This window comes from Cupressus sempervirens, chromosome 4 (genome assembly GCF_028749045.1).
Source record: "Cupressus sempervirens isolate cs-2001-9-10 chromosome 4, ASM2874904v1, whole genome shotgun sequence".
NCBI lineage: Eukaryota > Viridiplantae > Streptophyta > Pinopsida > Cupressales > Cupressaceae > Cupressus > Cupressus sempervirens.
In genome coordinates this window covers 417,111,289-417,130,318 of record NC_143121.1, presented here as the reverse complement: position 1 = coordinate 417,130,318, position 19,030 = coordinate 417,111,289, and the positions used below count along the sequence as shown (strand labels likewise).

The window sequence follows — 19,030 nt, the reverse complement described above, 5'->3', positions numbered from 1 at the left end:
AAGTGTGATTTTACTTGTATGCACATTTTAAAATAAGTTCTTGACCCCAAAAGGTCCAATTTTATACTAAGACATGTTTTAATATATGCTATGGCCTCCAAAAAGTTCGATTTTGAAGAACTCCATGTTTTTGCCCTCCAAGAACCCGATTTTGATCATAAGTGGAGATTTTCTTGATAGATTTACATGAAATCTTTTCCATTTGAAGTGTTTTTGATGGGCAATGAGTTTTCTTGCATTCAAAATGGATTCAACAATCTAAAAAACATTTTTGGAAGCTCCAAACTAGGGCACGTTTTTGCAGAAACCAGCAAATAACTCCATTTTTGGTCCATGTTTTTGCTCCATTCCAAATCGATTTGGCTTTATTTGATGTTTTCATGGCATCTTGGTGCATATTTTGGTGATTAAACACCAAATCGATTTGATCTTACTTCATGGTGAAAAACATTTTTTACCAAAAATGTCCCAAGCATGAGCATCTCAAAAACGTTGGATTTTGGAGCAAGCTTAGGGCACGTTTTGGCATCTTTCAACAACTTTTCCTTGTTTTCTGCCCTTTTCAATTCGAATTTATAAAAAGTTGAAAGATTCAAACGTTTTTGGAGAATTTTTCAAACATTGGAGCATCTTTCTCCTTCATTTTTGGCACTTAATCTTCACGTAAGTGGACTTTTTCTTTCTTGTTATTTAATTTGTGCTTATCTTGCTGATTTTATGCACATAATTACTTGATGATTGCCACTTGTTGAAATTTATGCCATGGAAAGTGCATTTTTCCTTTAAAAATGAATAATTTGTTCATTTTCATGTTTTTGGTTCTTTCCCAAGTTCCAATTTCGAATTTGAGTGTTGAAGTGTTTTGCATCTTGGCATGTTTGAATCACTTTCCAAAGGTACGTTTTTCTTTGTGTTTTTGTGTTTTGTGCTTGCTTGTTGGTTTTCTCCACTTTGGAGAAATTACAAGTTCTTTCCCAAGAACTTGTTCTTGTTTCACTTCATGCGAAAGCATCATTCCGTTCCACTCTCATCTTCCATGTCACAACACTTCACATCCCATCTGACAAATGCGATTACATGTTTTCTATCTCATTCACTATCCACACATGCATGTAATCTCATTTTCCATTTCCATTTTCACTCATCTCACTTTCCGCATCCACTCACACGACACGATTACACAAAAAGCCTTCCATGTAATTACATCCAAAAGGTCCAATTTTGATTAAAAGTCACTATTTGAAAAGTTAAAAAGATGTCATTTTCATCTCCCATGTACTTTGACTTCCCCTTTTCACCAAAAGTGACTATAAAGCTCATTATCCCTTTTCCATTTTCCATTTCCATTCCTCCATATGCATTCGCACCTTCATGACCAAATACATGTTTCCACATCTTTCCATGCTTTGCGCCTCATCCTCCATTCGCATTTTCATGTAAAGCGCATCCTCCATCCACATTCGCATCTCATCTCACCTTTCATCTCCCATAACATGTTGCATTTATATGTAATCCATTTTCCATGCAATGACATCTTGAAAGCCCAAGTCACTTTTTAAAAATCAGCAATCTCCATTTGTACGCATTCCCATGCGCCAAGCACTTTACTTAAAAAATAAATAAATAAAAAGGTGTTGATGGAAAGTTATTCCGAGTTTATATCCAGACATTGTCAAGAAGGTTTTTTTAAGTGTCGAAGAAACCAAAATGTGCCAATTTATAAAGGAGAATTCACAACAACTTGAACGAGAAAAGCTTGATCACATCAAGTTTTCAAATGACAACAGACAATTCAGCAAAGAGAGTCAAGTTATCAAAAGAAGCAAGACCATGGTTATCAAGGGGAATGCAGCGGTACAAAGTACAAGAACTTTCGATCCTGTGATCATCCAAGATTGCATCGTCAAGTACAAGGCCTTTCAGGACAATCCCTAGGACTGTTTCAATTCTCTTTCGTCTTTCTTCTTCTTCTTCTTCTTTCATGTTTGTAGTTGAAAAAAATGTATTACATGAAGATGTGTAATTACATGTAATGAGAGTCGCATGTACATGTAAAGAGGTAATGTGAGTTGCACGTGCAGTTGCATATAACCCTATAATTTCTCTTTTAGTTAGACTAGCTCAAAGTTGGTTGAGCTACTCCCACTTTTTCCTTCACCTTTTTCTCAACTTTTGTGCCTATAAGGAGTGACCCCTCATTGTAAAAATCATCTTTTGTTGTATGTAAGAAATCTCTGCCACATTTGTGCAAGCATAACTTTGATTGTGTAGTACGACTTTGGGAGAAAAGTAAATAAAAGAAGCAATTGGATTCGAAGCTTTGACTGGAAGCAATTGTGATAGAACAAATTAGAATCTTTGACTGTAATTTGTGCCTATTGTCTTGATTCATGTTATTACTGTGTTCAATAAAAGAGCATAGTGATTTAAGAAGCAATAGGAGCCGAAGCTTTGACTAGGAGTAGTTGTGGAAACATATAGCTAGAAGCTTTGTCTGTACTTACACTTATTTCTTAATTCGCAAAAATAGTTAAGTATTGTTACTTTTAGGAGTCTTTGTGCCCTAATTGTAAAGCTTTTCACATAGAAATACAACCGGACTTAGAGCCAAACCAATACATTTTTAGCTAGCTTTTATGAGTTAGTGAAGGTTTATTGGTATCACTGTTTCCAGCTCTTGATAGAAGTGTAATTAGAGATTCACCCTACCCATTACTCGCTCCACGAGTAAGTGGATTCTTTCTTGAAAGATAAGAAGAAAGGATATTGGTAACACCCATTTTATAAAATCTCTCAACTTCTTGCTTACCTTGAATTGATCCAAGAAACGGTGAGAAGGGGGAACCCTCCCTTTAAGGTAGGAGAGACTCTATCTCACATGTTATGGCTGGTCATCCTATTTTGCGGCTGGATTTTTACCCAAAATTATCAGTTTCAAAATATCCACCCAACACTCCTCACAACCAGACTAGATGAAGGTGTGTTGGATTTTCTCCAGTTTATCAGCCATGGCTAGTAATTTTGAAAATGGAGAGGAAATACACCGGGATCGCCTACAAGGAAGCAGAGAGCAATTAAAGCTTTCTAGCAATACTGAGAAGTTTACCTTTCTATCCAGCAAGTTTTTTTTTGAGTATGCTCAAGGATAGAATTCTAAAATCATTTTCAACATCCTTAATCATCAGGGAGAGACCCAGATAGGTTGTTGGGAGAGTGGCCGACTAGCGGCCCAAAATATCCAAAATTTTCCTCTAAGTCCCTGATTAGTGTTGAAGAAAAATATTCTTCTTTTGTGATTATTGATGTACTGACCGAAGGTAGAGGCATAGTCATCAAGAAGGATCTTCCACACCCTAGCCTCAATAGCCAAAGATGGTGGCTAATCGTATCGACAAACTGTTGCAGAACTGAGGGGGGTGGTGACAGGTTTAATTCCCCGAATTTCGCCATCCTTAGCCAAATGCATCATATTGTGTCTGAGAATCTCAATCAACATGATGAAGAGGTAGGGAGAGAGGGTATCCCCTTGTCTTAGAATTTTTTTCTGGGGGAAACTTGTTTCCAAGTTCATCATTCATTAGACTAAGGATCTAATAATCTCAACACACTCCCTAACAATATTGATGAGGGTTTGACTAAACCCAAAGGCTGAAAACACCTTGTAGAGGAAGGGCCAATTGACTTTTTCATAGACTTTAGAGATGTCAAGCTTGAGGGTCATCCCCACAACTTTACTGCAATCAATGAAATGAAGATTTCATGAGTTGTATTGGCAAAATCCATAATATTCTGACCTAGGACAGACCCCTTTTGCCTTGGGCTGATAATCTTATCAAGCAGGGATTTGGTTCTATTAACAATAATCTTGGGAAGAATTTTGTAAAAGTTGTTGCATAGGCTTATGGGTCTGAAATCCTCCACAGATGTTGGGTTCTCAACTTTGGGGACCAGGGCAGTATAGGTAGAAATAAGTTGTCTTAGTAGCTTGCTCATTCTGATAAAATCTCTAGCAGCACAAGTAAAATCAAGCCCCACAATGTCTGGAGATTGCTGGAAAAACATTAGGGGGAACCCATTCAAGTCGGGGGCTTTGTAGGTACCCATTGCAAAGACCACCCTTTTGACTTCAAATCCAGAGACCCTGGAGGTATCATTAGGTTGTCTTAGCAGCTTGCTCATTCTAATGAAATCTCTAGCAACACAAGTAACATCAAGCCCCACAATGTCAAAAAAAGTTGGAAAATTGTTGGGGCGAACACATATGGGTCGGGGGCTTTGTAGGCACCCATTGTAAAGACTGCTCTTTTGACTTCAGAGTCAGAGACCCTAGAGAGGAGGAGGTTATTGTCAACATTAGTCACGGTCTTTGGTAGGTGGGTGAGAAGTTGATCTTGCAAGTCATCCACAACCCGAGTGTTCGTCTCTGAAAAGAGGTGAGCAAAATACTCAATAGCCATAGTACCCAATTAAGTGGCATTAGAGGCCACTTGCCCCTAGCTATCCATGAGAGTGTGGATAGAACTTTGTTTCTTATGCTTGCAAACAGATTTGTGGAAGAAAGCAATATTGCAGTCACCCTCCTCGAGTCGTTGGACACATGATCTTTGCTTCCAAAAGACTTCCTCATTGGTCATGACATCCTTCTAGTTCTTTCTAGTAGTTTTCTCATCATTGTGAAGGTCCGAGCAGAGGTCACCAAATGCCATCCCTTGTTGGAGGACCTCAAGCTTCCCAACAAGATCCTTCGTGGTTTTAAAGATGTCTACAAAGTTGATTTCACTCCATCCTTTAATAGCAGCCCTAATAATCTCAATTTTCTTAGCAACATGGAACATAGCAGAATCCCTCACTAAGATGGACCAACAATGCATGACTTGGCGAAAGTTAGGAAGAGAAGCCCATAATTTCATATCTAAAGGGAGCAAGGGCATGGCACTGATTTTCCACCCATTTGAGCAAGAGTAGGTTGTGGTCCGCAGTGGTCCTAGGAAGCAAAGCTAGAGAGGAAGCAGCTCTCAAGTCCTAGGAGGTGGAAACCAAGAACCGATAAAGGAAGACATGGATGAGGTGATGCCCCTTCCTATTATTAGACAAAGTGAAGGGGTTACCCAACAGTTCCAAATCATAGAGACCAGTGTTGCTGGTGAATATAGATAAGTCGTCCATGTTGTCCATGTAATCCATCAACCCCCTAGGTTTTTCGAGGGGTATAGGGGGGAGTTGAAGTCGCTCGCCACCATAATTTGGAGTCCTGGATGGTGAGGAAACAAAAGGATAGCTCGTTCCACAACTCTCTCCTCCTAGAGCAGGTGTTAGGAGCATACACATTAAAGTTGTGTCATTGTTCAAACTAGTTTAAAGTAACCACAAGGTAATATTGGGATAAACTAAGGGTCTCCCCCATAACATGAGAGTGGTTCCACAAGGTGGCAATGCCCCCTGACACCCCAAACACCTCCAAGTAGAAGTGGCCCCCAGGCCATAAGTCACCTTTACCTTTTGTAGCAACAAAATGTCCACCTTGTAGTCATTAATATATTGTCTAATAGCGTATTGTTTTTGAGGGTTGTTGACATCCCTAACATTCCAAGAGAGAAAAATCATTTCTTACCTTTTTGGGTTAGGTTCCCCACAACAATCTCCCTTGCGACATTTTTTTGTCTTCTAGACCTTTGAGAAGGCCTTCCCACCTTTGTTTCAGCGCCAACATCCACCTTCTTGTTCCTGGTTTTTTTCTTTTCAATCTACCAATCAGCCTTCTCATCTATTGGCATGCCAAACACCTTAGGTGATAGGACAAGATCAAGCATAGATATTGGGGGGAGCAAAAATGGTAGGGGAAGCACTTCAAGAACCGGACCGGAATCAAAATCACCACAAGAGGAACCAAGTAGAGGCATCAAGGGAGCCAAACAATGGGGGCCCAAAAATACTAGCTAGATCTGAGGTCACCTCATGTTGTGAGCACTTTAGTCCATCACCCGTGGTGGTAGAACCAAGCAGTATTTCACCATCTTTGAGCCCCAAAGAAACCAAGGCATCAATCATCAAAACAAGGGGCTTTGCAAGGGGTTCATCCCCGGAAGGGTTTAGTCAGCTAACCCCCACCTCAATCATTTCCACTGCAACCTTGTTTTTCAACTTGGGCTCCTCCTTTTGGGACGCCTTGCAATATGCTCCCCTATGGCCTTTTGAGTTACAAGTTTGATAGAAGAGTGGCATCCTCATAGACTATAGCCTGAGTCAAGTGGCTAAGTTTGGATTTTAGGAACACAAAGTTGGGAAGGGTTTAATTTATCGTAACATTGACACATAACCTAGCAAAAACCAAGCGTGACTTTGTCAACGTAACCATATTTGCCGAGATGTAGTGCCCGACAAAGTCCCCAATCCATCTAAAGACTTGTTCCTCCCAGAACTCAAGAGTAAACCCAAGTAAACAAACCCAAACCGAAGTCACTCTACTCAACTTAGCAAAAGGATTGAAACTTGGCTTCCATTTTGCAAAAGTAAGGAAGTGCTTACCAATGTTGGTCCACACACAGGTCCGTATACTTAGAGGGGGTGAATCAATATATACTATACTAGTTTCAACTTTTTAGCATTGATCACACTTCACACTAGTCTTCAGGTTTGTGCTTGCTACAACTTAACCGGTCAGGATTGAGTAAAAACAAAGAACATGAACATAGAAGCACATAACACAATATTTATCTTGTAGAAACCCAGCTAGGGTAAAAACCGCGGTATGTGAGTTGATCATCACAAAGCTTGCACTCTCTTGAAGTACGCCTAGTCAAGAGCTTATCTTTGTTAAAAGATTGCAAAGACACTGTTGGGTGCCACTCGATTAAGGGATTTTAATGAGACCTATTAAATTCTTGCTCTGTTAGGAGCAGCCTGGTTAAAGGACTTCAGAACAAAAGTTTTTGTGTCACCCTGTTAGGGGATTTCATACAAAGAACCTCCACCCTTGACGGGATTTATTGTTGTAGAGATTAGTAAACAACAGGGAATGATCTAACAAAGTAGCTACTACAATTAGCTTGGAAATAGATCCTTCTTCAGCTCTTTTGACCTGTGTGGAACTATGCTCTACCTTCTCTTGGCTCTGCAACTTCAGACACGATCACTTGTGCGCTTGGCTCTGCCCGCTCTTACACACAATCACACTTGTTTTGTTCTGGCTCACTAGCTTCTCCTCGCTTCTCCTCAACACATTCGCTAACTCTGTAGCTGTGACTTCTCTCTGTCACTTTCTTTACACTTTGAGATTACACTCAGCTCGGCTCGCTTGGCTCTTTGGCTAATCACTCATAAATCTAACCTTTTCTCTTTTGACTCTATTTCCTTTTATACTCTCTTCCATAGTAACGAGAATCGTGGCGATTCACGTGATTTGGTGGTTCAATTCAAGCTAGGCGATTTTTTGTGAATCAGTAAATCGTATCGGCAATGTCTTGGCATGAATTGGCTGGAAAAATCGGGCAGCCCAATTGGGCAACATAAAAACATAAAAAAAAATACAACTTTTTTAATGATTTTTTCAACATCTCTCTTTCTTATAACTCTAAAAGGCGTTCTATTTGTTAAGTATGACAAAAAGAGAGGAAAAGTGAGAGATAGACTTGAGCTAGAGATAGAGCAAATAGACTTGTCTTTTCGTTTTGCTTATAGATAGACATATGTTTCATGGATCTTCATCTTACATACATTTAGGATTTGATGTCATTGGTTTTAAGGATCTTCATTTTACATACATTTATGATTTGACAACATTTATAATTCTATATATCTATGTCGTGACTCATTATGATCCTACGATTTTTATTTACTTAATCTATTATTTACATTTTACATATGTGATGGATTTATCATTTATGTTCCAAGTTTATGTCTATTAGATTCTATTTGATAATGTTACAATGTATTTAAGTTATATTCAATAAAGGGTGCATGAAATAAGTCCTAAATTGTTACATCTCTAAATTTCAAGGGTTTTTTTAATTTGTTGTTTCATAGCCGATTCGCAATTCAATTCAGCCTTGCCAGTTCTGATTCTCATTACTTTGCTTGGCTTTGAAACTCTAGTTTGCAAATTCAAAATTTGAATCCTCAACCCTACTTTAAGCTCAACTTCTCGTTCCAGTAGTGCGTCGCTCTTGCCAGATGTGGCATCTTCGTACAAGAGTCATGGGTGTCTTGTGTCCTTGATGGCTTGCTCTTGTTGGAAAGAATTCTTATTCGACCATTTCTCGATATGTTAACCCATCACCATTAAGTGCAACAATGAGCGCACTTCTACCTACTTCGTGACATGGCATTCATGGGTATCCTGCTTTATGCTTTCCTTGTCGACTCGGCCAAACCATCCTATATGGTCATCGGTCGCTCCAGTTTCCTTTCTGCTTGGCATCCAGATGCACAGTCTCTCTTCACTTATACTTCCATCTAAGTGGATCTCCTCTGCCATCACCTCTACTAGGGCTTGTACTTCATCTTTCTCTGATCAACCTCATGAACTAGAGTCGAACAACCTAGATCAATGTGCCTTGCCATTTGTTGCTTCCTACCGGTGTGATGTTCCCAAGTGCACAGGCCTAGTGCCGACCGAATTGATGGTCGTACAAAGGCCTAGGGTGGGGGTCGTATGATGTATAGGTCACAGTAGTGGTCGTACAGAAGCTGTATTATGGTCATACGGTGGAAAGATGGGCAAGGTGGGGAAGGATGGTCGTACGGTAAGTCGTAAGGTGGATTGGTGGAGGACGAAAGTGGCGTACGAAGGTGCAGTTGGAGGGTGAAGGTCATACAGCCAAGGAGGAAGCAGTTTACGGAAATGACAGGAGGCCACACGGTTAGATATCTAAACCCGACTGTGAATACTCTTGTTCCTACACAAACACAAAGATTTAGATGAAATCCAAACACAATGATAGAGGTTTGAATACAGATAATTCCTTCAAGTAATATATATGTTGAAAGATGATGCTCCAATTTGCCAGATCCAAGCTAAGTGTTACAGGCGACGGAATAGGGTGAGGGTTAAATCCCACCAAAACCGGACAAACCAAATAGGGAAGGTCTTTCACTTCCAAAATAGCAAACAACAGAGAACTCCAATAGGAATTCACAGTGCAGAGAAAATAATCCAAATTGCATACCTAATGACTACCTACAAGCCGTACTTGAATACCCGTCAGGAAAACTTTCTGAGGGTGTATAAAGATAGCCGACGGCCACACAAACTACAGAAACAAAAATAAAAATGGGTCCGAGATATATTAAATCAATCGGCCCATTAACAATAGTTTGATTAATAATTTATTTTATAATAGGAACATTACAGTCCTCTCGTCCCAAATTTTGCTTGTCCTCAAGCAAATGCAATGCTGGGTGCTAGAGAATGTGCTCGCCCTCCCACATTGCATCGTCCAATGGCAAGTGTTTCCAACGTACCAAATATTCCTTCACTGTGCGGTTCCGCAGAGACTTCTCAAGTACTTCGATGATCTCGGCTGGTTCCAATATGAGTTTTCCTTCTTCATTAAGTGGCAGAAGGTCTGTGGCTACTGTGACATTCTGCCCTACGACCCTCTTCAGGCATGAAACATGAAAGACGTTATGAATACGGCTTCCCTTCGAAAGTTCCAACTCGTAAGCAACTTCACCAATGCGGCAAACTATGGGATAGGGGCCATAAAATCGTGGCTTCAATTTTTCTTTTCCCTTTTCCTTCAATAAAGATTGTCGATATGGCTGGAGCCTGAGATAAACCAATCCCCTACTTCGAAACTCCTCTCCATTCCATGTCTGTTGGCGTACAACTTTTGTTGATTTTGTGCCCGTTGCAAGCTTTCCTTCAAGTATCGTAGGATGTCTTGTCCCTCCTGAAGCCAATCTCTCGCCTTTGGTGCCCAGCTATCTCCCAGCACTATGTCGATGAAGGAGAGGGGTTCGTACCCATACAGAGCTTTGAATGTGCCATCCCAACGGACATGTGATACGTGGTATTGTAACAATATTCTCCCAGATGTATCCACTTGACCCACGCCCATTGTGCCGAAACATAGTTTCAAAGGTAACCTTCAAGCCACTTGTTCACAATCTCTGTTTGTCCGTCTGTCTGAGGATGGTAACTAGTACTTGGTGACAATTTTGTCCCTACCAATCGAAATAGTTATGTCCAGAAGATACTGATGAATCACCCATCCCGATCACTGACAATGTTTCGAGGTAACTCGTGGAGACGAAATACTTCTCTAAAAAACAGATCGGCAACTTGTGTGGGCTGAAAATCTGAGGGGATGGCGAAGAAATGTGCGTACTTTGTTAATCTGTCAACCACCATGAAAATACATTCCTTTCTGTTCACCTTGGGAAGCCCCGTTATGAAATCCATTGAGATACTTTTCCACTTATGTTATGGAATTGGCAAAGGTTGCAGTAACCTGGCAGATAGAGTATGTTCGGATTTGTTCCACTGGCAGATCGCACACTCTTACATACTGCGACATGTCTCCCTTAAGTCCTTTCCATGAAAACCTCTCCCAAAAACTTCTGTAAGTTTTGAGGAAACTCAGGTGTCCTACCAAGGGTGAGTCATGTACTTCCTTCAAGATTTTCTGCTTTAATTTGGATTCTGGCACTAAAATATCCGATTCTTATAGTAGATAATGTCATCCACTACTTTGTACTGATCATCCTGGGTGTTGTCATCCATTAGCTCACAAGCAAATGTATTTTTGGAATATTCTACCAATAAATGTGCCTTCTAATCCGCTGAAATCTTGTTTAGTGAGCAGATGGCGAGTTTCCTGGACAAGGCATCTGCAACCACATTGTTCTTCCCTTTCACATATTCAATGTCAAAATCAAAAGCCTAAACCTTGCTTACCCATTTTTGTTGCCTTTCGTTCAAGTCCCGTTGCTCCAGAAAATATCTCAAACTGTTGTGATCCATACAGACAACAAACTTGGCGCCCACTAGATACTGTCGAAACTTGGTTAGCGCATGTACAATGGCCAACATTTCTTTGTCGTAGATGGAATATAAGCATTCTGTTTGTGTAAGCTTCCTACTCTCATAAGCTATGGGGTGTCTATCTTGCATCAATACCGCACCAATGCCTTTTCCGGATGCGTCGCACTCCAAAATGAACGGTCGAGTGAAATCAGGTAATGCAAGTACTGAACAAGTACTCATTGCCTCTTTCAGCTTATCAATTGTGAGTTGTGCCTTTTCGTTCCACTAGAAAGACTCATTCTTTATCAGATCTGTTAAGAGTGCACCGAGCTGAGAGAACCCTTTAACGAACCTTCGGTAATAACTGCACAGTACGAAAAACTCTCACAAATCCATGAGTGATTTTGGAGGAGGCCAATCAAGGATAGCCTGAATCTTCTCCTTATAAACTTGAACTCCATATTTACTGACAACATGCCCCAAGTACAATATTTTTGTCATACCAAATTCACACTTGGATTGCTTGGCGAACAAAGACTGCACCTCCATGATCCTTAGGACTTCATCCAGATGCTTCAGGTGCTCCTCCCATGTCTTGCTATAAATAAGAAGATCATCAAAAAATATCAATAAGTACTTACGCAATTGTTTGCTGAAGATGTGATTCATGCAAGATTGGAATGTAGCAGGGGCATTTGTCAATCCAAACGGCGTGACTAGAAATTCGTAATGCCCATAGTGACAATAGAAGGTCATCATTTCTACATCTTCCTCCCTCGTGCGGATCTGGTGGTATCCGAAACAGTGATCTATTTTTGAAAAATAGACTGTGCCATGTAATTCATCCAGCAACTCATCTATCCTTGGAATGGGATATCTATTCTTTTTTTTTTTTTGTTCAACTCACGGTAGACCACACACATGTGCATCCTATCCTTCTTCTTGACCAATACTACTGATGACGCGAAGGGGCTAGAACTGGGATGGATCCATCCTTTCTCCAGCAATTCTTGAATAGTCTTTTCGATCTCATCTTTGAATTTCTTGGGATGTCGGTAGGGGGTAGTTATGACCGGCTTGGCTCCAACTTCCAACTCAATAGTATGTTCAAACCCTCGATGAGGCAGTATGCTAGGAGGAATGTCAATGAAAACTTTATCATGTTTACTCAAAATATTCTTGAGATCATCATCCTGGGGAGGTGTCTATTGCCCTTTTATAGGTTCTGCTGAGACAAAACAATGTGCAGCCCACGCAACGTCATCACGCCAAAAAATTGCCTCCATCCGATGTGCAAAAACTTCCTTTGGACCTTCATTTTCCATTCTGCAGAGAACAACCTTTTTCCATCAACAACAAAAGTGAAGTCCATCTGTTTGAAACTTTGACTGTATTCATCAAATATCTCCATCCACTATATGCCTAGAATAACCTCCATATCATCAAGATCCACTATGAAGAAGTCCCCAATGACTGTGTGATTCGCCATTGTGATACTTAGCTGAGGAACAAGGCATGTGTAGGGTAGGAGAGTCCCTCCGGCAACCTTGACCTAAAATCCTGTGTGTGTCTCCGTAGGTAGACCTCTTCACTTCACCAGAGATGAGTTTATGAAATTTAGAGTGGCTCCGCTATCGAGCATCACCATAACCCTTTATCCTTGAAGGGAAACACTGTGCACCTCGGGCTACTAGCTAAGGGCGATAGTTCCTCCGCATCATACTAACGCTGCAATCCTTTTCATATGGTTCAAACTAACCATGTTGGTGTCATCGCAATGTTGGTTGTCTCCAGCGAGTGTTTCTTCCTGTCTATCCTCATCATTGAACATGACCTCAATGTAGTGTATTTTTCCTTTTCCAAGGCATCTGTAACTAGGTTCCCAAGGTCCCTTGCAGTTGAAACATAATTTCTTCCTTCGGAGTTCCTGTCTGGTAGTTTTGTCCAATGACAACTTCCTAGGCAAAGGTTTATTATCTTTGTCCATGGCAGTTTGGGGTGTGAGTAACTTTGAGAGGATGACGTCGATGATGATCCCATGCTCCATGCGTTCTTAATAGCTTCCGACAGGGTGGCAAGATTGAACCCCTTTACCCAACCTTTCAGTGGTTCTGTCAGTCCATCCATGAAGAGCACTATCTGTCTTCTTTCAAAAATGCCTGTGACCAAAAGAGAGTTTTTGAAATTGCACAATGTACTGGTCGACCGATCCAGTTTGTCTCAGTTGTGCCAAATCTTTGAAATTGAGTTTTGGATCTTTATCATCAAATCGATCTATCAATCTCTTAGTGAATTCTGCATAAGTATTTATTTGATCATGCCCCAGTGTGATGGTGTCGTGATGCCACCATTCATGCACAACTCCCTCTAGGTGCAATGCAGCAAATTTAATTGCTTCTTCTTCTAGCATGGGATTCGGTTGGAAGTAAGTATCGGCCTTCATTACCCACACTTGCGCAGATATGGAACCGGATCCATCAAATGGAGATAGATTTACTTAACTTTCTTTTGAGATCATTGTTAAAATATCCTCGATTTCCACCTCCCGAATATCTCATTCGCAGATCTGCGTAATCTTTGTTGGATATATCTTCCTCAAAATTCGCATTCTTCCAATCTCCTCTCAAATGTTCTTGCATCTCTTCAAAGGTTGGTTGTTTTCCTCCGCGTGGTGCCTCCGTTTTGGGGGAAAAGACGACATGGAAAGTCGAGAGCGTGTTGGATGAGGATTTGATTTACCCGACACCGAGTCCACGCTATGACCATTTTGTTCTCCGGATATTTTATTGTCTGCCAACTTCTTGAGAGTCTCTTCCATGAGTCACTGAGTATCAGTGATTTGTGCCTGATTCTTCGCAAGTTCTCTCAATAGTGCCACAAGTTCGGCAACTGTTGGTTCCGATTCAACAGCCATTCTATCAACGGAATGGGTTCTTTGTCTCTTCTGGTTATAAACTCATTCATTGTTCACAAACTGGCAGGATCGAAGCTCTAATACCACTATAATGTTCCCAAGTGCAGAGACCTGGTGATGACCGAATTGATGGCCGTACAGAAGCCTAGGGTGGGGGTCGTACGGTGTGTAGGTCACAATAGTGGCCATATGGAAGCTGAGTAGTGGTCATACGGAAGCTGTATTACAATTGTACGATGGAAAGATGGGCAAGGTGGGGAGGGATGGTCGTACGGTAAGCCGTATAGTGGATTGGTAGAAGACGCAAGTGATGTACGAAGGTGTGGGTAGAGGGTGAAGGTCGTACGGCCTAGGAGGATGTAGTTTATGGAAATGACAAGAGGCCACACGGTTAGATATCTAAACCCAACTATGAATACACTCTTGTTCCTACACAAACACAAAGATTTAGATGAAATCCAAACACAATGATAGAAGTTCGAATACAGATAATTCCTTTAAGTAATATATATGTCGAAAGATGATGCTCTGATTTGCCAGATCCGAGCGAAGTGTTACAAGCGACGGAATAGGGTGGGGGTTAAGTCCCACCGAAATCGGACAAACCAAATAGGGAAGGTCTTTCACTTCCGAAATGGCGAACAACAAAGAACTCCAACAAGAATTCGCAGTGCAGAGAAAATAATCCAAATTGCATACCTAATGACTACCTACAAGCCATGCTTAAATACCCGTCGGAAAAACTTTCAGAGGGTGTACAAAGATAGCCGACAGCGACACAAACTACGGAAACAAAAATAAAAATGGGTCTGAGATATATTAAATCAATCAGCCCATTAACAATAGTTTGATTAATGATTTATTTTATAATGGGAACATTACAACCGATCTTAGTTCCTTCCTATGCCTTCACATCAATGACAACATCTTCATAGCTGAGTTCACCGGTCAGTCTTCAAGGTTTGAGACAATTATGCCAACATACCATACAACCAAGATCTTGAGAGGGCGAAAGAGAGATCTTATAAAGCAGTGAATCTGAAGAGGAATAGACCTCCTGGCATCACGGAGAGCACTACACTGCCTTTGAGTTTCCATTGAGATCCCACCAACTTTCTCACCATATCAATGGTGGGCCAAAAGTTAAAATATCTACACACGACGGCCAGGTTCAAATCTGCCATGGTTATTTCCATAACAAACTCCTAAAGGGTAATTTCAGTTCCTCCGAGCAAGTAAAATCAGTCAAAAAGAAATCTAGACTACTCTGGGTTCCAAAAAATGCACCTTTCTAGTAAGCTTTGGGGGAGATTTTGGCAGGGAATCTGAAGTGTTCACTGCAGAACCCTTGGCAAGCTCAACAGCCAGACCACCGATAGAAGAATCCGGAGGGGGTTCACCGGACTAGGGGGAGGGGTCCCAGAAGACCGCCATTTTTTAAATTCGAAAAAGCTTGCAGGGCGCAAAAAGTTGCAGAGCACAAATCAACATTTAAACCATAGGTAAATTTGTATGTTCTTAAAGTTTCAATTCTGAGTTTTAGTACTATGGGCCAAGAGATCAGAAAACGATGACTCCTCATTCTATTGCAAAGCACTCAGAATCTCAAGCAAAGGGGAGTTAAAAACTACGATTACTATATATTCTAATAGAGCGGGGAAGGAATTCAAAATGGTGTCCGAAAAATATCATATGCTACAGATATCACAAGAAAGATTCACAATTCCAACTCAAATTTGGTATAGTTTTCCCCTGAAAACAGCTGATTTTGAACTCCGAACTTTATAATAGCTAAATTAAAACGTATCCCTAAATCGGCAATTCAAAGCTGCAACTTGAACAGACAAAATCTCATATTGTACCAAAATCTGTAGTTTATAAAAATTCAAAAGTCGTCAGAATGTCATAAAATATTTGATTTTCCCTTCGAGCATTTAATACACTGAGAACAATTGATCCTCTGTACATAAAATGGAAGAATGACGCTAGATAGATTCAAGCAATACATGTTAGATTTGAAAGGTGCACTTTTATCATATTTGAATTGACTTCCTACATTCATACCTACAGATTTAAGAAACGGTTTTCCATAATTCATGTCAAAAACAATAATAAATGAACCAGTTAACTACCAGAAGAGGATGCAGCTGCCGACATTGCGGCAAAATCCGGAGAGCGATTAACAGAACCCCGTATTATGTTGTGTTAATTTCTATTTGTCGCATTTTTACATGTGGTTAATTTTTCTCAATTAAAAATGTCTTGATCTGAGTTGCTTGTAAGTAAAAGTTTCGTCAACGTTTACAGTTGTAAGCAAAGAAAAGGTCTCCAGCAAACTTTTGTTTTTTGGGTATGGAATAACGGGTAAATATACAGTGAAGTACCTCATGCTGATATAATTCGCACTTGCATTCTAATGAGGTGCAATGGATGCCAATATTAATTTAGATATGCGAAGGACAATACATTGGAAGATTAATTAAAATTTAAAATAATAACTACCTTAAATAGAAAATAAAGGTAAAGTAATATTTCATATGGTTTGATATTAAATGGACTGTATATTAGCTATCAAATTTATGTCAAGGAATTTCTATTTATAAAATATATATATATAATAATGTTTTTGTTATGTCAAGGGAATTTCTATTTATAATAATGTTCTTGTTCTTATAATCTTTAAATTGTGACAATACATACAAAAGTGAAGTATGTATACTTCATATTTCAAAAGGAGTATTTATATATTATTATAATTATTTTTATTAAATGTATTTGATAAAGTTTATGTAAGTACAAGATGTGAAATAATATATTTGTATTACAATTGAAGTTTTATAAAGAAAGGAAATAGGGGTAAAGGACAATCGTTGGAATGGATAATCAAGCTCGAACATAAATTGTTCTTAATACTTTAGGAAGGAAAACAATTCACTAGGCTTAAGAGGACCTAAGTGCTAAATGGTTAATGTAACACCCCGCTCAAGAACACAAGAGAAATGAACCTAACATGTTATGGTGTTTATTGAACTATTTTTTTTTTAAGTTTAAACAATATCGAAGTAACAATGTGGAAGTAATATATAGAAACACAACAGTTTTATTAATTAGTTTAAGTCTTAAGTACAATGTTCCATGATCATTAAAAAAATAGTGGATACATCATTTCATAAGTCAATGCATAAATACAACAGACACAATGAAACACATCTAATGAATAACATCCATGCACATGTTGTAGGGTATGCGAGAATAGATACAAGTACATCCAAATACAAGATACATGTTAACATATATACATCAATTAAATAGAAGTCTCTAAGATATGAATAAGAATGATAAAGGTAAAATTGCTTCAATGAACATCCAACAACTGGGAATCTGAGGAGGACCCAAATGGTAAGAAGACACTACCTCTGACTATGTGGTCACCTAGTCAAGCTCCCAATCCCATTGTACAGAGGTACAGATAATCAAACTATAAAATGATCCTAGGAAAGAATCTTGATGGTCAATTCTACCTCAAGGGTATGTAAACTCCTAAAGAAGAAAGATAGCCAAAATTGAAAGGACACTCAATCCAATACCAACACCACATACCATGACAACATACAAATACCATGAATGAATCAAATACTAGAAATCAAGAGATAAAGTCAATGAAAGATATCCACTCCAAGTCAAGCCACATGTCAAAGGTACAATTATCCACAGATCACAAACTATCATCAATAAAAGTAAATCACCAACCATAAATGAGATCCAACCAATATGTAACAACCCACAATAAAAAAAATCCAATGAGAGGAACATCAACAAGTACATAATCAAAGGCATATATATATATATATATATGAAGGAGACTCAAACTACATAGTAGGCAATGTCATCAAATGGTCAACTACTTGTGTTATCTTGGACTAGTCTCTCATTAGACCTTGAACCTTCAAGTGTTGAGTTACCCTAGACTGGTCACTCTAGAACCCAGACCCTCAACATGACACATGCGGAACCAGAATACCCTCTCATGAAGACAAGGTAAACTAGTCATACCTCTCACTAGGTATCATCTTATTTCCACCCCTAGCCTATACAAACACTCAAGGCATGGGTGAGGTTGTTGGGAATATAATGTAGGCTAGGTTACTAAGAGGAGACGGGTGAATGCAGTACGTGCCCTAGTTTGCATTTTGTTATTATTGCCTAACTCTTTTAGGCCAATTTTATGCTTGTTGATTGGTAGCATTATTTTTTAGATTATCAGCTATTGTTTCATATTCAGTTGATTTTATGATGAGACTACTTGGTACTATATACTTCATGTATGCATGACGATTATTATAGTGATTTCGGTTATTGATGATGATTAGTTAGATGGATTATTATATGTGTTTTCTTCTGGATACTTACCCCATACCACATGTGTATGGTGTGCCTGTATATTTTCTTTATGTATGACATTTTTGATGTGGTTAAGGAAGGCAATTGTAGTCACCTGCTAGTCGGGATCTGCATGATGCACCACTTCCTACCACTGCCTATTTAGCTTAGTATATATGTGTTTGTACATGCATGGATTTTATGCAAATTGTAGGTACCAAGTATCGACTTCCCTAAATTGTCTGGATGAGTGTACCCTATCGCATTATCTCAATAGTAAGAGAGGGGAGATAAATTCTTCAGTCCAAATCCTAACCTTTAAACCCATTTGTCCTAGAAAATTAGGACAAGTGTTTGAGTTGATTACCTTCTGAATGTGTCATATGACATAAATTCGTGACTATAACCCTTTAGTTTGATCTTGTATATGGTATTTTACGATGGGTTTTCGTATTTTGTCTTGTGAGTCTTTGGTAATTTTTCTATTAATTAAGTCAAATTAAATGATTTAATTAATTATTTAATTTAATGAAAAATTGTTATGATATTTCTTAATATTTAATTATATTTAATTATTTGAGAAATTAATTAAATAAAAAGAATTAAATTTAAAGAGAAAATTATAGTTTAATTTTAGAGCATAATAATATTTATTAAGTAGTAATATATTTAGGAGATCATTTTTAAATAAATGCTAAATATTATTATTATTTGAGTTGATAATATTTTATCAATTAAACGCTTCAAAAATAAATTAAAGAGTGAAAAAG

At 39.0% G+C, this 19,030-nt stretch overlaps 1 protein-coding gene across 4 annotated transcripts in view; it reads right to left on the bottom strand.

Annotated features, from left to right (window-relative positions):
* The window catches only part of LOC149561817 (Transcriptional coactivator/pterin dehydratase), an 88,265-nt gene extending 72,057 nt beyond the window's left edge, over nucleotides 1-16,208 (bottom strand). Inside the window, exon 1 of one of the 4 annotated variants that reach the window (XM_089825356.1) lies at nucleotides 16,013-16,208. In XM_089825356.1, the coding sequence (XP_089681482.1) occupies nucleotides 16,013-16,037 (25 nt within the window). In that variant the 5' untranslated portion in view covers nucleotides 16,038-16,208. Of the gene's footprint in view, nucleotides 1-15,944 lie in introns of all 4 variants that reach the window. The other 3 variants (XM_089825355.1, XM_089825354.1, XM_089825353.1) reach the window with 3 other exon arrangements.
* Between the last annotated feature and the right edge of the window lie 2,822 nt (nucleotides 16,209-19,030).